Source organism: Molothrus aeneus, chromosome 4 (assembly GCF_037042795.1).
Source record: "Molothrus aeneus isolate 106 chromosome 4, BPBGC_Maene_1.0, whole genome shotgun sequence".
Taxonomy (NCBI): domain Eukaryota; kingdom Metazoa; phylum Chordata; class Aves; order Passeriformes; family Icteridae; genus Molothrus; species Molothrus aeneus.
In genome coordinates this window covers 4,530,252-4,549,021 of record NC_089649.1, presented here as the reverse complement: position 1 = coordinate 4,549,021, position 18,770 = coordinate 4,530,252, and the positions used below count along the sequence as shown (strand labels likewise).

Here is an 18,770-nt window from a genome sequence, read left to right as displayed (position 1 = left end):
GACAAATAATATAGGATGGATTAAAAATGAAAAAACAACAGAAATAAAAAATCCCCCCCAACCTGCTGGATTCAGAGGGAAATAAATACACACTGGAAAAATAATTCTCTGGAAAGTGCATGTTGGGCAGGCTCAGGAATCTTGCTTTCTCTAGGCAATACTATGTACAAAAATGATTTTAAAATTCAGATTCTTTTGAGGATGTTTACTCTTGAAGGAATGTCATGTCACAAAAGGAGGAGTCATCTCAGGACAGACCCTACACTCTCTTTAGGTAGACACTTTCAAATGTTTTTTTTCTGTTTTTCAAAGACACTGACTTTTCTCCAGTTTCTCCATATGCAAACAAAAGGCATTTGACACGTGTACCTGTTTTTCAAACCAGATTTTAACCAGAAGTGAGAGATCTGACAGAACAGATTCTACAGAAGGGTGCTAGCATGAGCCAAAGACAAAGCCTCTGGAGTGAGTAATCAGCTTTAATACTGCCCAAGTGTGAAAGAGAAGTGAAAAGGAGACAGAGGAAACCCGATTTGGTGGCAATGCTGCTAAACTTGGGCTTGCTTTCTCCTGAGGTACTTGGTCCTCTCTAGGCAGCTCCTCTCTTACTGTAGAGGAAGAGCTGCTAACAGGCTCCCACCGGGTGTAAATGAGGGAGCACCTCTTTGGAAGATGGGTTGCCACAGAATGGGTGGTTTTGTCCCAGTGTGTAAGATATGCTTGCAGGCTAATGCATGCAAAATGTTCCTCTCACACATGAAAAAGGGGCTGAGTGCGAGTGGGAGGACTCCAGAATGCAGCAAGAGAACAAAGAACGTAGGGAGCGACAGATCTGTTCCTCTCCTTATTAACAAATTTGGCTGTTGCAGACAACACTAAGCTGCTGAACATGAACATAGAGAGGGCAAGCTTCCCATTGCCCATGAGGAATGAAATCCTTGCTGAGAGAGCAGAAGCCACATTCTTTAGCAAATTAGATGCATCAGCTGGGATTTGGCAGAACCTCCTGAGCAAAGGACTCCAAATCTGCACTTAACCACTTACTTGGACAGCCTTTCAAGAGATCTTAAGTGTTCCTCCTATGGACACACACACGCTGCAACACTGGGAAATCTTTCTGGAGGGAATACACATACCAATAACCTAATGCTTCTAGGTAGCATAAGGCTTGAATATTTAGAAATGTTTTGGAAAGCGTCAGAAATAGGATCCACATGGATAAAATGAAAGACAGAGTAGGAAGACAGACGTGGGAGGTACACCTTGCTGCTGATCTGGAACATCCTAGCCACCCAGGGAGTATAGGCTGACCATCAGAGAGCACTCCTTCCCACAGACACAGCTCAGGTGGAGCTGAGCTCAGAGCTTTGAACGGATGCTGACACTGGTCCTGGTATCACTGCTCTGGGATCAGCTGGCCAAGCCCTCTGGTGAGGCACAACCAGGCTGTAAGTCATACTAGAGAAGGGATAGAAAACCCTCCTGCTAAGATGTGTCCAAAGAGCAGTACTAGCTACCAAGGAGTATGGAAACACGAGTTTAACAGGGCTGTTGGGTTCCACATGAACTCCAGAAAACACAGTGATGTTCAGAACACTCCTGAGCTACGGTCATGAAGTGCAGTAAAGAAAGGTGAGCAAAACTGAGCCCTTAAAGATGGGACTATTACTTTTCCTTGGAAAATATGAGCTTTACTTGGTCCTAAGTTCCTACCTGGAACATTAGTCAGTACTTAATGATGTTCTCCTCAAGCAAAAGAGCTGGGAGATGCTCCTGGGAGAAACAAACTTTCAGTGCCATCAAAATGTTCTTGGGGGGGGGCAGGTGGGTGGAGGGAGGACATGTAAGGAACACATTTAAGGATTACAACAGAGCAGGGGATTTCCTCTTTCTGGCAGAGCTTAGTCTGCAGACTTCTCTTGGTGTCTTTCTTCCTCCTTTGCCCTTCTCGCACCTTATGGAGCAGCACAGATAATTGTGGACACGCCAATTGTGGCATTTCTGATTGTCAGACCTCCTCACAGTGCTACCCAAAATGAAGCTGTCACTGTGTGGACTCTTTACTTAGCTGCAACACCCCTGAGGTGGGCACTCCCTCTTCTGACATGTGGCTCTGACACCCTCCACAGCAGAAACACCTGGATTTCCTTCCCTCACAACATTGCTTCTTTTTAGCAGCTGGATCAGGTGCACAGGACTGCCTGAAGGAGCAGCTGGGAAAGGATTGCCATGTATTCCCCCATTCCCAAAGGAGCCCTTTTCCCAGTTACACTGGTCACTGGTGATGGGTGCATGGGGAGAGGAGCCCTGCAGTCTGCCCTGCTCCCTGGGCGGGCTCTTGATGTGCACCAGCCCTTCTGGCCTGCCCTCCACAAAAGCCAGTGCATTCCCAGCTGGCCTGCAAACAGGAAAGGGGAGGTGATACAGGAGACAGCATAGAAGGATGTGTACAGCATGGGGAACAATGAGCAATCTAGTTCAAAGCAGCATTTTCAATTAGAGGATACCCTATAACCTTTATCCTTATCAATTGATTATTTGACAAGTTTTCTTTGCTGCAAGCTCCTTAACAGAGAGAAATCAGAGCAGAGGGAGAATGCAGAGAAAGAAAAGGAGGTCCCTGGCAGAGCAGGCTGGCTCATCACTGTGGAGCAGAAACTGCATGAAACCAATTTAAGTGAGTTAAACAGCAAAGGCATTCCATCCTTCATGCAGTAAAGAGAGCACAGGGGAGGATACTGCTTGTGCAAGAACAACTCCTGCTGCAAGAATATTTCTGCATGTACAATTAAACTCTTCTTGAAACCTACTGAAAAAACTAAATTTCAGGTTGGCTTGGAATTAAATCTCAGCTTGCATATGCCCCTACTATGGAGGGAGAGAAAGAGAGATGGAAAGAGTTAATTTTTAATCCAGTTTCTTGTTCCCTTTACAAAGGGTGGGAAAGACAATGACACTATGCTTAAATTGAAAAATAAACTCCCAGCCTACCCAGAAAAGGCTTTCCTAGCAAAGGGATTTGCTAACAATTTGTTTCCTGCAGAACAGGATAGTCAAAAGGCAATTTTCAATCTAATGTCGGCAGAGATACATGAAATGGCACTGAGGCTTAGAAATGCTGTTCAGGGTGGAAATGCAGCCTGAAAGGAGACAGTTTGTTTCATCTCTTATAATCAGTACAGAGAGCAGTAGGGGCCCCAGATCTCAATAATCTCAAGTTCATTGTTATATGCCTGATGAAGGCAGATGATTCATTGATTAATGCCTTTATATTCAGATCTTTAGAAACTATAAGGACACCCCCACCCACCCCCGCTTTAAATGGTTATTCTGTTGAAATAAGATAGGTCTCAGTGTGTTCAGATCCAAAATAGAGCCAGAGAAAATGGGTGGACAACTGCAAAGCCTTCCTTTGGCCTTTCCAGCAAAGCCCATTCTCTTCCAAAATGGGCTCCAAGGCTTGCCTGGCTCCCACTGCCAGCAAGGGAAAGCTGACCACCAATCTCATTGGTTGGCCTGAGACCTGGGAGAGTGGGCAGAGAAGGGAGATCTTCCCTGTCCCTCCGAAAAAGAGATGAAGTAGAGAGATCTTCCTGGCCCTGGATGCGTGCTGTTAAATCCGGCCAGGACCTGCCGCTGATTCTATCACTGCTGCAAACTCCAAGGCCCAGGAAATCCACTGCTCTCACAGCCTTCTTGCTGTGGCAGATGAAGGTTGAGCAATTACTTCACCTGTGTATTCAGTATGGACTGCAACTTGGAAGCAATGTCATTTCCTTGTGTGATGTGTACTTTCTAAAAGGACTATGTGACGCCACAGAAATACAAACACAGCCAAAGGGGAGCTTCCAAGGAGGAGGTCTGGAGTTGCACATGAGGGTACATTTGTGTAAAAGAACAGGTTGGATTGGAACGGTGGCAATGAAAATCCCCAGTATTACATTATCTTATCATTATAAGATTCATAATTTCACGTGTTTTCCCTTCACTTTAATATTCTGAAGCCAAAAGTGGAAGGAAAAATCAAAGCTTTACTCTAAAAAGCAAACTGCTGTTCCAGATGGATAAAGACCAGCTGGAAGTCAAGAATCCTAGGAGATCAGAAAACAGGAAGATAACTACTGCCTTATCCCCAGCATGTATTAATTTTATGAGCTCATGATTTTAAAGCAATTTTAGAATTTCTGAGTATTTCCAACCAGCAGTGTTGTGAGGCACAAATTGACTTTTGTTTTAGGCATTTCAGACTTCTGTATTTATGAATTTAAACACAGGAATATACCTTCCTGTAAAATTAAGGTCTGATTAATGTTTTGAGATGTTGAGAAGCAAATTGTCAAACCTAGGAATTGTAGAAGGGAAATGAATAAATACAGGGGTGTGCTGGTTTGATAAGGAAGTGAGTTTTTTGGGAGGTTGTGGTCAAACCAATTGGTGCTCAGATTTGAATACTGGCACCTGAGTTCTATGTGTGTTTCTTTTACATATTCTAAGTTAATAAAGTTTTTTTTTTTTTTCTTTATTCCTAAGTTGAAGCCTGCTATGCTCTATTTCTGGTCACATCTCACAGCAGACACCAGGGAGAATGCATTTTCATGGGGGCACTGGCATTGTGCCAGCATCAAACTATGATAAGGGGCAAGAAGAATTCTAAGTGTCTACACTCCAGGAAAAGGTAAAGCTATGGACTTGCAAAATTTACAAAAGGATAAATCTAAAACTCAAATATTGTCTAAGGGCAAGCTAGGATTCAATGTGCATCATGGCTGGGTATTGCAAGATCCCAGACTGGAGAAAAAGGAACCAGAGCAAGTCAAACCAAAATGCTCAGACAAGAGCTCTGCGAGTTCTGGCAACCAGGAGTGAGGCATCAAAGGCTAAGCAGACAAGGTGCTTTCAAGGATAGGAACCTCACTCTTTCCAAGAAGTAAGAAGACTTGGAATAAGTCTTCTCTCAAAATAAAAATGGAAAATAACAAAATCCAACTTATGACCTGAACTCACTGCCTACATGAAAACAGGACAGTTTATTGGTTTGCAGTGAACACAGAGAGCTACAAAGGCCCATGGACAATAAGAAGTTGGTTATGGCTGCTGTTGCTGGAAGCAGGTAGAATGGGCTACAAGATTGGAAAGCTAAAACTGATGATGCTAACTCGCACTTTCAGGAAAAAAATGGCACAAAAAATCACCAGGAAAGGGTAGCACTCTATGTAAAAATATGCTGCTACTGGCTACAGACATTCAAAACCACAGTGCTTCACAACTGCAGGTGTAATGAATAAAACTGAAGGAGAGTTGATTGGCACACATTGAATCATTAAACTATTGGAACTATTGAACTATTGGATCTTACTCAATAACAGGACAAACTGCTCTTTACGTAGCAACCTAGATCACGTAGGAAGGAAAAGTGTAAGGAAAAGAAGTAAAATAGAGGACATTTAATATACATTTTGTGCAGTCAGTAACACAAAGTATCTGCTTCTAAAAATAACATAGGACATTTTCTTCACAGATGTGAATAATACACACTATAAGTCTTCAGGAAACTTGACAAGAAGAAAATCACACAACACTATATTTTTATAAATCTTAAAACAAATGGAGAAATTTCTATGAATCAAAGAGTTATCACTACAACTGTGTTTTATAAAGTGGAAAAGACCAGTTATTCTGACAGACTCTCTAGCAAAGCAATGGAACTCTCTACCAGCAGTAACTTGGAGGATTTAGCAGTGAATACTCATCAGCATGGTTTCAGGACAGTAGGTTTCACGAAAGAAATTCATAGGATCACAGGGTTATTTAGGCTGGAAAAGACCTCTAAGATCACCGAGTGCAGCCTTTAATTCAACACTGCCCTTAGGGCCACACATGTGAATGTCTTTTAAACACCCCCAGGGCTGGTGAATCAACCACTTGCCTGGGCAGTCTGTTCCCATTTCCTTAAAACAGGATGAGTGGTTTGGCTGGGACATGGGAGCAATGCTCTTAGACTTGGATTTTGCAAGGTCTAGGCTGGGGAGAAAAAACATTGGTATGGAAGAAAAAACATTGCCAAATGAAAGGAACAAAGTCTGTATTACACTAATAAGTACACACCCACAGGTCACAAAATGAGGAAACATCAACAAAATTGGTTTTTAGGATTATGCCATGGAGATCTTAGCCAAATGCTATCCAGTGTTTGTTTCTAGTGATTTATGCTAACATGGCCTCCTTTACAACACAATGGGCAGATGGCAGCAGGCATGGTAAGAAGGCTAGGCCATGCTCACAAATTGCCTGGTAAGATGGTCAGAATCCATCTGAGTGTGTTTTGTTAACCCATCTGTCCTTGAAAGTCTACTGGAGACTGATTTCCAGGGAGCACGTTGGGACTTCTGTAAAAGGCGGGCACAGCGTCTAAGCCCCGAGTCAAAGCTTTTGTGGAAAGCAGTGTCTGCAAGTCAAACATAGCACAGACAGGCATTCACCAGAGCTCTGTAGGCTGCTCAGCCAGTCATCCTCACTGTCTCCTTCATTATTTCCATTCCAGCCTGTGTCCCCTAAAATCTGCTAAGACAGGTGTTTCTCTGGCACACTTTCATGCAGTGAATACAAATCTTTCTTATTTACTTCCAGGCAGGCTTTTTAAAAAGGCCAAATTCCAGAACATCAACAGTCTCTTTGTCTTACTATCTCAAAGATAACCCTCAAACAAGTGTAAAATCTCTTTTACCATTTCAGAGAGAAGCACACCCTTTCACTTCTAAAGGGCAATGATGATTATGTTTTGGAAGTTCTCAGGACACAGGTCCCCCTTTATCTTTGGCATGCAAAACCAGACTGAGCACATGATGCATCTTGATTGCATAAGATAAAAACAAAGGACAGATAATTAAATATGAAATATGCTTGCAGGATGGTGTCATTTCTCTCCTTCATTCACATCTCTACAATTTTAAGCAAAATAAGTAGTGGTTTCACTAGGAAATAATTGCAGCATTCTCACAGTCCCATGCAGGCAAATAGCTGCAGTCTAGTTTTACTTTTCTTACGCCCACAGAAAATTCTGTTTTGTTTTGACCTCTCATTACTTTCCCTCACACACTTGGCTCCAAACATCAAATTTTGCCTCAGCCATTCAACAGTTATTGCTTTGGGCTGCTTTTTTTTCTTACCACTATGCATTCATATAGAACAGCTGGAACTAAGAAAAAGCACAATTAATTATTCCTAAATTTCCCAAAGAAAACCTTTTTACTTTTCCTCAGTTTGAAATTACTTTTTGGTTTGAGGAACAAAAGAAAAACTGCCTCCCATAAAACCTTGCATAGATCTCAAAAACTTAATGGAACATTTTAGCTTAAAAAACAGTGTAATTTTTGAGAAGGAGGTGGGTTCAGGTTTTCTTCCTTTTATTTCTAAAATCGTATAAAAAGTCTAAACAAAGCGATTGTTGCATTTTGGGGGGGGGGACCTGATTTCTTTTATTATGACATGAGAGCCAGAAGAGAAGAGAATCTCTACCCCTCAAATATCAAGCAGGTTACCAGCCCTGTGAAAATCTACTGGCTGGATTAGCCTATGAGCTCCACCAGCCAAACAAGAATGGAAGAACCGCACAGAAAAAAACAAGAGCAAAAACGGGCAACACCTGCCACGTACTCACCAACTAACAAATGGTTTTAGGGCAGACCAGGGCACATGGAGCAAGGTAGAGAGCAGGGAATTCTGAGTCTGACCAAGTGGAGAACAGTCAGATATGAGATAATATTAGTAGGAAAGAGTCTTGATAAGGTAGACGAGTCCACCATGAGTTTTTTTTTTGGATATAGATGGGTCAGAATCTGCCTATGGATTTAACACTCAGCTCCAGAAAAAAATCCCATCAAAATTACCTTCAGGCCACCTCTGAAAAAATTCCTGCCTCAAAAACCCAAACCAGTATCTGCTTTGTGTAAAAACACCCCAACCGGTGCCCCTGAGAAGAGAAACAAGGTATAAAATAAGATACAGGACTTAATGGTTCAGGGCACATGGGTCCTTCAGCAAGAGTGTGCTGAGGGCTACAGTGCCAGTACCAGTCCTGAACGTCCACAGAAAGATACATTCACTTTACATTCAGAAATGTACTTCAAACACAAGAGTGCAATATTCTCATTTTTCCTCTGTGACTATCAGCATGTAGTAAGTTGTAGAATCAGATAATCTGCATCAGTCTGCATTTAACCTAACAATACCAATATTTTTACCACTTTTGCAAAAACAGTAAGTTCTATCAAGCACATCTTGCAATCATAGGCTTTCTACCTTTCCACAGGAAAATGCTTTTCAGGGAAGCAGGAGAAAAAGAAGAAATTGATTGCAGTTAGAAACTTATTACTTCAACTTTTCTCATCAAAATAAATCCCTTCAGTGTAGGCAAGTGGGTTCCACAAATAGTAAAGGGACCTTTTGAAGTCTACACAAAATCAAGAAGTCCCTCATCCTGGATGGATCAATAAATGGGAATTGTACATAATATATAACAAACTATGTATGGCTCGGCCTTAAGTTTCTTCTTTGTATGTCACAGAAATGACTTAATATCTGGACTTGTTTATGAAAGTTGTTGTTCTAATTGTTTATCTAATTCTATCCAAATATCTAGTTCTTCCTACACTTAAAAAAAAAAAAAAGGAACTGAATGAGATTAGATAAATGAAATCTTGGCTACCCATTCATGTTGTGGAATTGCAGAGAGATATTAACATGAATTTCTCGACTTAGGAAATGGAGGAGATGGCATTAACTTTTTCCCACAGGCAGATCATCCTCTCAGCTCTTTGATGGGTCTTTGAGTTCAGCAGATTTAACAAAAGCAAAAGCAAGAAACAATAAAGCATTGGCAGTATGACCAAGCATCCTCTGCCTCTTAGTTACAAAATGGCAAATCTGTAGCTACAATTACAGTCTGAGTTCTAAGCCATTATTGCAATATTTCTCTAGATAAGCCTTTCCCAAAAGAAGAGGCTTTAGATCACCTATGTCTAAAAAAATAGGCAAGCAGAATTAATATAAAAATACGAACCATTGAGCTGTCACCATACATCCTGAACCAAAACCAGGAGGCAGATAAACATTTCTTTTTGTTTTGCAATTAACTTTAAATAATATGTGATGTGGTCTGACCTGGTAAAGCTCCTACTTCTCCTTATTGGCTGATCCCCAAACTCCGTAAGCTGAAGGAATAACAAAATTTGCTGTATTTCCACATGCATTACAGTGGGAGTCCCAGTTAAACCATGCTCAGAATGAAGCATTCCCTGTAGGTAGTGTGGAAACAGCTGATTTGGTGAAAAGCTGTTATGCTGAAATGATCAACCAACAATTCTATTAGTGTATTGTACACTATTAGTGTGTACCAGACTTCTTGACGTGTTTTGGTGGCGCATAACTTCTGCGAAGGCATCGCTTACTTTGAGAATTGATTATTAACTTCAATCCATTTTAAAACTCTCAATACAACATTTAAAAAATTTGTTCTTGAACCTCTCCATGACACCGGTGGGCAGATCTTTACAGGGGCTGCCCAACTAAGAATACCCTGCTGACCCAGGAGGTGATAGGGCATTAATGTAACCACTATTCCAACTGGTTATTAACTCATTACAGAGTATTCCCCAGGCCTGGCGACTGCTGCACCAGAGCTTAGCACAGAATACTCATGAGACAGTGATGCCGAGGCTCTGAAGCCAACATGGCTTTAGCCTCTTGCTGAAAGACAAAATATTTGGTGTTGCTAAAGACTGCTTCAAAGTCCCAGAATAAACCATCTCATCATCATTGCCCAAGCACCATTAAAAGCATTCTGTTATTCTTATTTTTCCCAGTTAAAACCAAAGACACTCAGAACCCAAATGTTCTACCTTTGCTTCCAGAGCCAAAATGCCAAAAAATGCTGTTTAAAGGTGGCTTGTTCTCTACCCCCAGAAGAAGGGACCAACTGCTCCATCTTTTCGTTACAATGCTAACTACAATGTGGTAAACTAAGCCATGCAGTGGTTTGGGATCCACAACCGCCACGTCTCGCATTATGAAAAAAAATGGAAATAAACCCTCCAAGGAAGAGTGACTTCTAACTCAAAATTTCCCAGAGTGGCCCCAAGCACTCATCAGAAGAGGCACAGGGAAAGAGCAGTGAATTAACAACAGAACTGAAGTATAATGCAACATAATTTCAGTTGTTTCTTAAAATGATCAGGCTCCAATACCACACGAACAAACCAAGAAGCATCTGCAATGACATTCCGTACTTTCCAGGAGAAAGAGGAGGCGAATGGAGGAGACTGGACAAAGAGATGTCAGCCTCTGTAGTGGCCAATACAAGAGGCTCACTGTACAGAGCCTTTGTATGGGCCTCTTGTGTTATGCACTCACACTTACCTGACCGAGGGCAGGGAGTGCTGCATATCCCATGGGCTGATTTATCATTCCTTTCTGCTTCATGATGAGCATGCGCTTCTGCTCCTCGCTCAGGTGGGCCACCTGAGCCGGCATCTGTGTCTGCTGGGCCTGCTGCTGCTGCTGCTGCATGTACGGCATCATGGTGTTCTTCCCGGGGTTTGCCATTGCCGGGGCCATCATCTGACCCAGCTCAGAGTTGAAATGGGTCAGAGGTTTGGTGTTGCCATAAGAAAGCATATTGGGCTGCTTGCCCAAGGAGTTTGCGACCAAATTATTTGGCTGCTGACTGATCATGTTCATGTGATTTGGAGGGAGGTAGTTATTAATTGTGGTCTTCTGGGGATTGTTTGCCATAGGAGGCACTACAGGGTTTTGGTTGTTAAAGGCTTGAGAATACATCATGGGACTATTTGGTTTGTCTGCACTGAAGGGTCCTCCGTAGGGACTAGATGGAGGCCCCCCTGGTGACCAGCTTGAGGGCTGATTGGGATGCTGTTGCTGCTTCTGCTGCATGAGCTTGGCCCTTTGCTGCTGCTGGGCTGCCATCTGCTTGAGCTGCTCAGCTGGGGACAGGTCAGCGCTGGGCAGGGCCCCCGGCCCAGGCCCCGATCCTGCCACGGCCGATGCTGGGTTCATCAGGAAGCCGTTCCCGGAGCGCCCCTGCGTCTGCCCGGGCGTGTGGGCCTGGCTGGGAGTCTGAGGGGACTGCACAACACAGTTTGCTGGTGATCCAGCAGGGACTGGGGCCAGCGGTGCGCTGGATGCGGAAGCAATGCTGGAGCCTGAGGAGATGTTGGAAAATGGAGGACCGGAAGAAGATGGCCTGACCTGGGGAGAGCCTAATGGGACATGAGCAAATGGAGAATGGGATGGATCGCTTTTTACACTCGCACTCTCCTGAGCCTCTGTGGCAGGCCTGGGAAATTCGGGCTCCTTCTTCTCTTCAAAGTCTTCATTGAACAAATCCTGTATATCGTCTTCTGGGACAGTGTTCGCCAGCTCATCTATGAGCTCCTGCCACTCCTGATCATTTAGGTTAATGTCTGAGAAGAGCTTGTTCTGATTCGAAAGAGATGTTTCAGAAGTGTCGATGCAGTTGGAGTCATCCAGAGGCTCTTGCTTTAGCTCCTTGCTGTGCAGGATGTTTAAACCATCATCCAGCTCACTGCAGCCGTTAACAGGGAGCTTTATCTCAGAAAGCCCACCATTTTCACCCAAGTCTTCTAGACCACTCCTGTGAGTTCCACTGTTCTGCAGGAGCAGAGGAGCTTTCATGTCAAGCTGGTGAAGAGGAGAAACAGCAGGCAAATTAATGGGCAAGCTGTTGATTGCCTCAATGCCTGGCACATCCTTGCGTGTCCGCTTGCTGGTTGGAGAAAAGTTCCCATCACAAACTCCATTCTGCTGTTCTCCATTGAGAGGTGAACGTGCGCCTTCCAACTTCCTTTTGACTGTCTCTTGAAGCTTAAAGAAAACAAGAGGAAAGAAAAAATTAACCATTTGCAGATACAAAAGAAGTTCTCATGGGCACTGTGACAAGAGACTCCTCATCGAGCCAGTGACAATCAGTTTTAAAACTGCTTAGGAAGTTTCTCTGATTTCATTCTTATGCTTTGATCAATTTGAAAACACAGTCTAAAAACCCCCAAACAACCAAACACCTCCCACTGTCCCAAACCAAACCTTCCCTTGACTAGGAAAGCAGAACTGTAAAATATGTCTGTGCTTTCCAAGCTCAATCTGTGCTAACTTCCAAGAAATTTAGGGAACAAGTTGACTCATTTGACTTTTTAGTGCCTAATACAAAGATAAGATTTAAACAGTGTGCCTAACACAGTGAGGAGTCTTAAAATGGAATTTTAAAAAAAGTCTTTAATGGAATTTTAAAAAAAGAGAAAAAAGGAATCACTAAAACTTAATAGTCACTCCAATTTTTTTGTTGTTGTTGGAAGCTTCTAGAAGCTTCTTCAAAAAAATAACTGCAATATAAGTGATTGACTACTTATATTGAAATGTGTTGTTGACAAAAAAAATTACATAGTTTCATTTGTTTAGCCCTATGTTCTTGGCTAACACATTGAGAATCACTTTTAAGGGAGAAAAAAAAATCCACCCTAAAAAACAGAAGGTGCTTTGCATAACTTTAACTCAAACGAATAAAAAAAAAAAATCAACTATGTGCTAAGAGCTAACATAAAACATAAATAGCTAACAGAAATAGTGGCTAGACAAGTCTACAGAAAAGCAAATAAATTGGAATATAAGAATTCTAGAAAAAATTGGTGTATTAACATCAGTTTTAAGTCAGGTTGTAGCAGCAGAGCAAAGAACTGTAGCAAGCAGCAGTCCTCCCCACTCGCACCAAAGCCGAGTCCTTTACTTATGTACGAGGCTAAAAAAAGCATCTCTCTTCACTAAGGCAAAAAACAATAGTGGGGAGGGGAGGAAGCAAAGAGGTCACAGCTCTAGCAAACGCCTTCAGGACACACTTGCATCCTTGATACTAGAACAATAGCAGACAAAATACTGAAAGATTTTATCAGTTTTTAAAGTATTCTTACTGGTAGGAAAGTCCCAGATATGCAACTCCCACCCCTTCCCTAACCTAGAGGTCCTCAACCTTCTTTCTTCTCGTAATCCAGATCCCATTTATTTCTCCCATCCCAGAGGGCTGGTTCCCTTTTCATCCCATGTGTAAGACAGGCAAGCAAATCTGTATCTCGCCCGGGTTTTGGAGGGAGTGGTTCTGGGAGGGCTGGGCCCTTCTCCTGCCCCTCAGGCCAGCCTGGCCTCTTTCAGCACGCAATGCAGAGGGATGGGGCCAGCACAGGCATTGCTGCAGCCACAGTTCAGCATGCATGGGACACCAAGCTACTGGGAGGCTGCCCTTCTGCAGAGAACCAAGCAGAACGGGAATGCCGTGAGTCTAAACAGACCATCAACCCCTCGATTTTCACTGGAGCAGAACAGCTTTCTAATGTGGGAAAGTAATTAAAATGTGATTAAGAGTCCCCAGTGGGTCACTGTTGGCATAAGTGGCCGAGACTTTGCTGCCTGTTCCACCCTGCAGAAAGCCAGTGTGTGCCAGGCCTCCCGCAGGCAGAAATTCCTCCACCTTGTGGCTCCTGTGGTGCCACACAGACCAGCTGCTCTGTAAGCACAGCCTCTGCCCCATGGCTGGGCTCCTTCTCCGGTCTCTGCTCTTAAAACCCTGAATTTGGAGAGCTGTGGATGTTCACCTTGGAGATGAGAAAGTTCTGGGCAGACCTTGATAGCGCCTTCCAGTACCCAGAGGGCCTACAAGAGAAGGACTTCTACAAGTGATAGGGCAAGGGGTAATGGATTCAAACTGACAGAGGGCGGGTTTAGGTTAGATATTAGTAAGGAATTCTTCCCAGTGAGGATGGTGAGGTGTTGGCACAGACCGGCCACGGAAGCTGTGGATGTCCCATCCCTGGAAGAGTTCAAGGCCAGGCTGGATGAGGCTCTGAGCAACCTGGTCTAGTGGAAGGTCCCTGCCCATGGCAAGGGGGCTAGAATTAGAAGGTTTTTACGGTCCCTTCCAACCCTTCCTAAATTCTGTGATTTTATGCCTATTCAGCTCTGTAGCAGCTGTCCACACCCTGAGTCTCTTCCCAGTTTCTGGAGATAAGCGAACAGGCACAGCCAGTGGTTTGCACCAAGAAGTTCCTCTCCCTGTGTTGCAGGTTGTGATTTGGAGCCCCTTTTTTTAAGGCCTCCCTATCAAGTCTCTGTCACTCCACTCCCACTCCTTTCTCAAGCCCAGCAGCTCTTGTCCCCGTGAGCTGCACAGGTGCAGGTGGGAATGCACACTGTGCCACTCTCTCTGGATTAGAGCCTGGCACAGTCGAGCTCAGCAACCACAGCCTGCAGGAGGAACCCACCAGGCCGCAGCGCACAGAGCCCTGCAGGAGAGAATCGCCTTCTGTCCACCCCTTCTCATCTCTCTGTGCCACGGCAGCAGAGCTCTGCCAGCCAGAGGGGCTTGCCCAGAGGTGGCAATTGCCTCAGTCTGTGCCAGTTGGCAGCCACGTGGAAAGGAAGTCCAGGACTAGTGGGAAGGATCAAAATCGGATTCCACGAGGACACATACGGCTCTCACCTCTGCTGTCTCCCTCCCCTAAAAACCCATGTTAAGCTGCACATTGGTGTGTGGCAGTACAGCTCCCTGATGCTTTTTGAGTCCTGTATCTGCTGGGTTGCAGATTCCTACAGCTGAGTTGGTTGCACTGATCTTTCCATAACCCTGGATCAGACCCTGGAGACAGGAAAGGATGGTACAGATGTGGTAACGGTGCCGCTTCACAAGTACAACAGCACAGCTCCAGGACAAGACAACAAAGAGCACAAGCTGGCCTCAAGTGCAGGTGGTCAGTTGATGTAATGGGTTAAAATAGCATATTTATGTCAATGTAAAAAGAGCATATTTAAATACTGCCCTTCATGGGCCACTGCCACAATTTACAGCTGAAATCACCCATTTCAACTCCGAAGCCATCACACTGCCAAGTCACTACTGCCACACCAGAAAAACATTGCCCCAACAGCAAGTGACTCAAGGCCAAGCTCAACGCGAATGCACAGGCAAAACCAGGATTTGAAGAAGTGTTCAAAACGTGTCATGGCCCTTTACCCCAGGTTCATATTGACCAATGCTGGGCTAAAGTAAGAACAGGACATGGTGGCAGGCTTCTCATCATGAGGTAAAGTTCTATAAGGAAAAGATGGGAAAAAATTTGCCTTAATGACAAGGCAGGGACCTGTGAGAGTCATTATCTCCTGAGGAATGTAAGTGAACTGACTCCATACGTTTTGCAAGTTTGAATGAATACTTTACAAAAATATTGGTGAGAGTGATATACTTTGACATGATTTCACACCTTCAGGTTTTAAAACACTTACCATTTTATCCTGAATCTATCACCTTATTTGTATATGAATGTTTATCAAAATAATCACAACTATCTAGTGACAAATAACCAGCCCTAAAAATATCAGTTCCCAAAGTTTCATCATGTGCTGGAACTTGGATGTCCCCGTGTACAAACAGACAGTGACTTTAGCCCAGTATATAAATATTCATAATCATGTTTATTATGCATTACAACAAAAAGCAGCTTGACGTGAAAACTATTTTCTATGACATATGAAACATACAGAAGTTGCGCCTCATTGCAAAAAAAAATTAAATTAAATCTCTTCTAAGTTCATTTATCCACATCGTTCTCCTTCAGAAACTTCAGGATTTGGGGGGCTAACAGGCACTAATATTTTTGTCTTCTTTGTTTGCTCATTGAAAAACTGTAGGTAGACAGAGACTTAACATGAAAGGTTTGTTAGAAGGCAACATGCTGGGTACAACCTTGGCAGGTGGGGAAGCCTCTTGATTGCAGCATTTTGGGGGAGTTGGGAGCCATAACAATAAATCCATCTCCTTTTTTTGAGGTACAACACAGAAATACTCTCATCAAATTATTTTAATGAAAAATTTCCTTTTCCTATCTTGATTTAATTCCCAGTTACCATATTAGCTCTTGAATGGTTTGGATATCCTACACTGAGCATACACTGGCAAACAGTTCACCACAATCAGGATTCCAGAGTGTCTTGGAGTAAAACCCCAGCACTTGCCCTTCCCTCTATAAACACAATCCCAGAACAGTACCTTTTAAAGTACCCTCCCTCTCCTTCTTAGTACAAGTGCACAGTTTGTGCATGTTTTATGGCATGCATTGTGAAGATATTAGCAGGAGCTGAGAGATTTATGTCTAGGAACAGAAGATTGTTGACACATAGAATAAAAATAAAAGGAAAATATCAAAATCAAAGGAAAATATTGAAATAAAACAACCTCCTTTCAGCTTCATAAACTTTTAGCTTTATTCACACAAAATATTTGGCTGATGAATCTTCATTTCACTGCAGTTTTTTACCCCAAATCACAAGAGGGTGAAGCAGGACTCTCGATTCTTTATATGCCTTGGAAAAAACTCCAGTTGCAGAGTGAGAAAAGGTCAGATTTTGGCAGGTTGACTTTTTAAATGACTTGCAGTCGGCGGAGAGGCAGGGGGACAGCGTGCGCGCACGCAAACGCGCACCGAGCCGAACAGTGGGATCCAACCCTGCCGAAATCCTCGGCAGAGCCGCTCGGACATGCCGTGACAGACCCAACGGATCAACGGGAGCGTGGGGAGGCTGCTGGCAGGGCTTTCATCTGCGAGGAGGAGAAGCTGCTCCGCTTCATCTCGCCAGCAGCGATTCATTTTTCAGGAGGAAGGAGACAGAGGTGCTGTTGTTATAGCAACAGCCGAGCCGCTCCAGCCCATCCTCCACCGTGGAGCTGCCTTGGGTGGGCGGCTGCTCCGGTCCCCGGGCACGGCAGCGACTGAGGCTGCGGCAGCACGGCATCCTTCGCTTGCTCCTTCAAAGAACAGCACAAAAACCAGCGGGAGGTGGGGAAGCCGAGAGGCCAAATTCTCTCTGTGCCAGTGGAAGCCGTTCACGGCGCCTAACGCAGGTCCGCTGCTCCTCTGAGCCCCCAGAAAAGGAGGCTGATGTCACTTTGTCACTTCTGCAGATGTTTTTGTGTACCAGCTGCATGTAGCCACTGACTTGGCTCTGCCTAGGGCACCTCCAGCCGCTTCAGTACAAGACAAGGGCAACAATTCTGAGAGGCTTGGTCCGCTTGGCTCCCCAGCTCTGCTGCAATGTGCCCTGCTCTAGAGTTATCTTTGCTCCCTGTGGGAAACAAGAGAAACTAGCCAAAGCCCAAAGTCCATCTTACTCAGAGGATATCCATGTTTACAAAAAACAAGGGTTCTTATTCTTCTCCACATGCTCTTCTGTGACTCTTTCTGTTAAAAATTGATCTCTTCAGTTCTTCATGTTGAATCAGTCTGGCCCACCAGTCACCATGACCTTCAGTTCCTTTCCATGAAACGAATTCAAGTCTTGGGCCTTCCTCTAGGGTTTCTACTCTCCCTTCCACCAGTGTGTCTGCTCCTGAATTTGCCCCCTCTTTCTTCTCCCTTCTTCTCCTAGAGCTTCTGTAGAAAGATCTTGATACTTCTTACCTCCAACAGGGAGTAGTTACCATGAGCTCTGCCAAATCAGCAGTTTCCAGCCTGCACCCTAAAGACTGAGTAAAGTTTGCTACTTAACTTGTTGTGCTGCACTTAAATCCTATCAACAATTCAGCAAGTGTCCCAGGGGTGGCCATGAAGTGACACTAAGCAAGTGGATTTGACATGACAGCATCTAAGATCAGTAAGGAATAATCAGCATTGCCATTTGCATGCCAAAAAAATCCGCTTCAGCCTTTGAAAGGATTTTTTGCACGCACGTCCTTGCTGTATCACCTCTGACACTGCCATTCAAAAGCCAAAGTTGCCAGAGTGCCACTGCCTGAGGTACAGCCACATCTTGTCACCAGTCCAGTGGGAGATCAAGCAGAGCACAGGGAAGAAGGCTAACAAAAAAAGGCACTGTATGAGAGCAAAATAGCAACAGCACTGGGGAAGTCAAACCAGGTAAATGCAGTGACTCCACCTGCCCTCAGTCAGCCAGGTAAGGATGCTGGTGTGTGCTAAAGCAGCTTGAGAAAAGCTGAGTGCAAAGACACTGCACAGCAAGTTAAACTGAACTTTAGAGCGTGAACTATTTCATGGATGGAATGCTGTTATCACTGTCAAAGAGCCTTCCTGCCCCAGTCTGTGATCTGCATGGTTCACTCCTCTTCAGATCTATCTCATTTAGTCCTGCTTTGGCCCACTGGGGTAAACACTGGCAAAGCAGTAACCTCACTGCAGTGCCAGCACTGCTCCATTTGTGCAAAAGTTTTAGGCAGGTGTAAGAGCCTGTAAGCTGAACTACTGAGCTGGCAGTACCTATTCCTGCCTCTCACACCCAGCAGCTGCGATCTGCTCTCTCTGAGATTGTCCTTGCAGATGGCATGAGCTGCATTTTCAGGGTGTGTTATGACAATTTAGTCAGGCAGCCTCCAATTGACTTGTCTGGGAGTTGCTCTGATGAGTCTTCACCCTTTCCAATCTGCTTTGTATCTGGACAGAAGAGAGGGTAATGATAAAAAGCAGACACTGGTGATTATTAAAGCTGTGCCTCCCAAAGAACCACAAATCAGGATTGAAAAGAAATGCAGGAACCTCTTGTGTTTTAAACTAAGAAGAAGCAAAACAACACACCTAGGGCTGTTGCACATGCCCCATAGCTACTCAGCAGCTCTTTAAACTGTCTATGTGACATTAGGAATAGCTTCCTGGGAAAAATCTTGTCCCAGTTCATCCCTGGATGAGCAC

The 18,770-nt window shown here is 44.1% G+C and overlaps 1 protein-coding gene across 2 annotated transcripts in view; it reads right to left on the bottom strand.

Moving 5' to 3' along the window:
* Window positions 1-18,770, bottom strand: part of MAML3 (mastermind like transcriptional coactivator 3) — a 230,021-nt gene that overhangs the window by 71,912 nt on the left and 139,339 nt on the right. For both annotated transcript variants that reach the window (XM_066549455.1, XM_066549456.1), the window contains exon 2: window positions 10,414-11,898. In XM_066549455.1, the coding sequence (XP_066405552.1) occupies window positions 10,414-11,898 (1,485 nt within the window). The remainder of the gene's footprint in view (window positions 1-10,413; window positions 11,899-18,770) is intronic.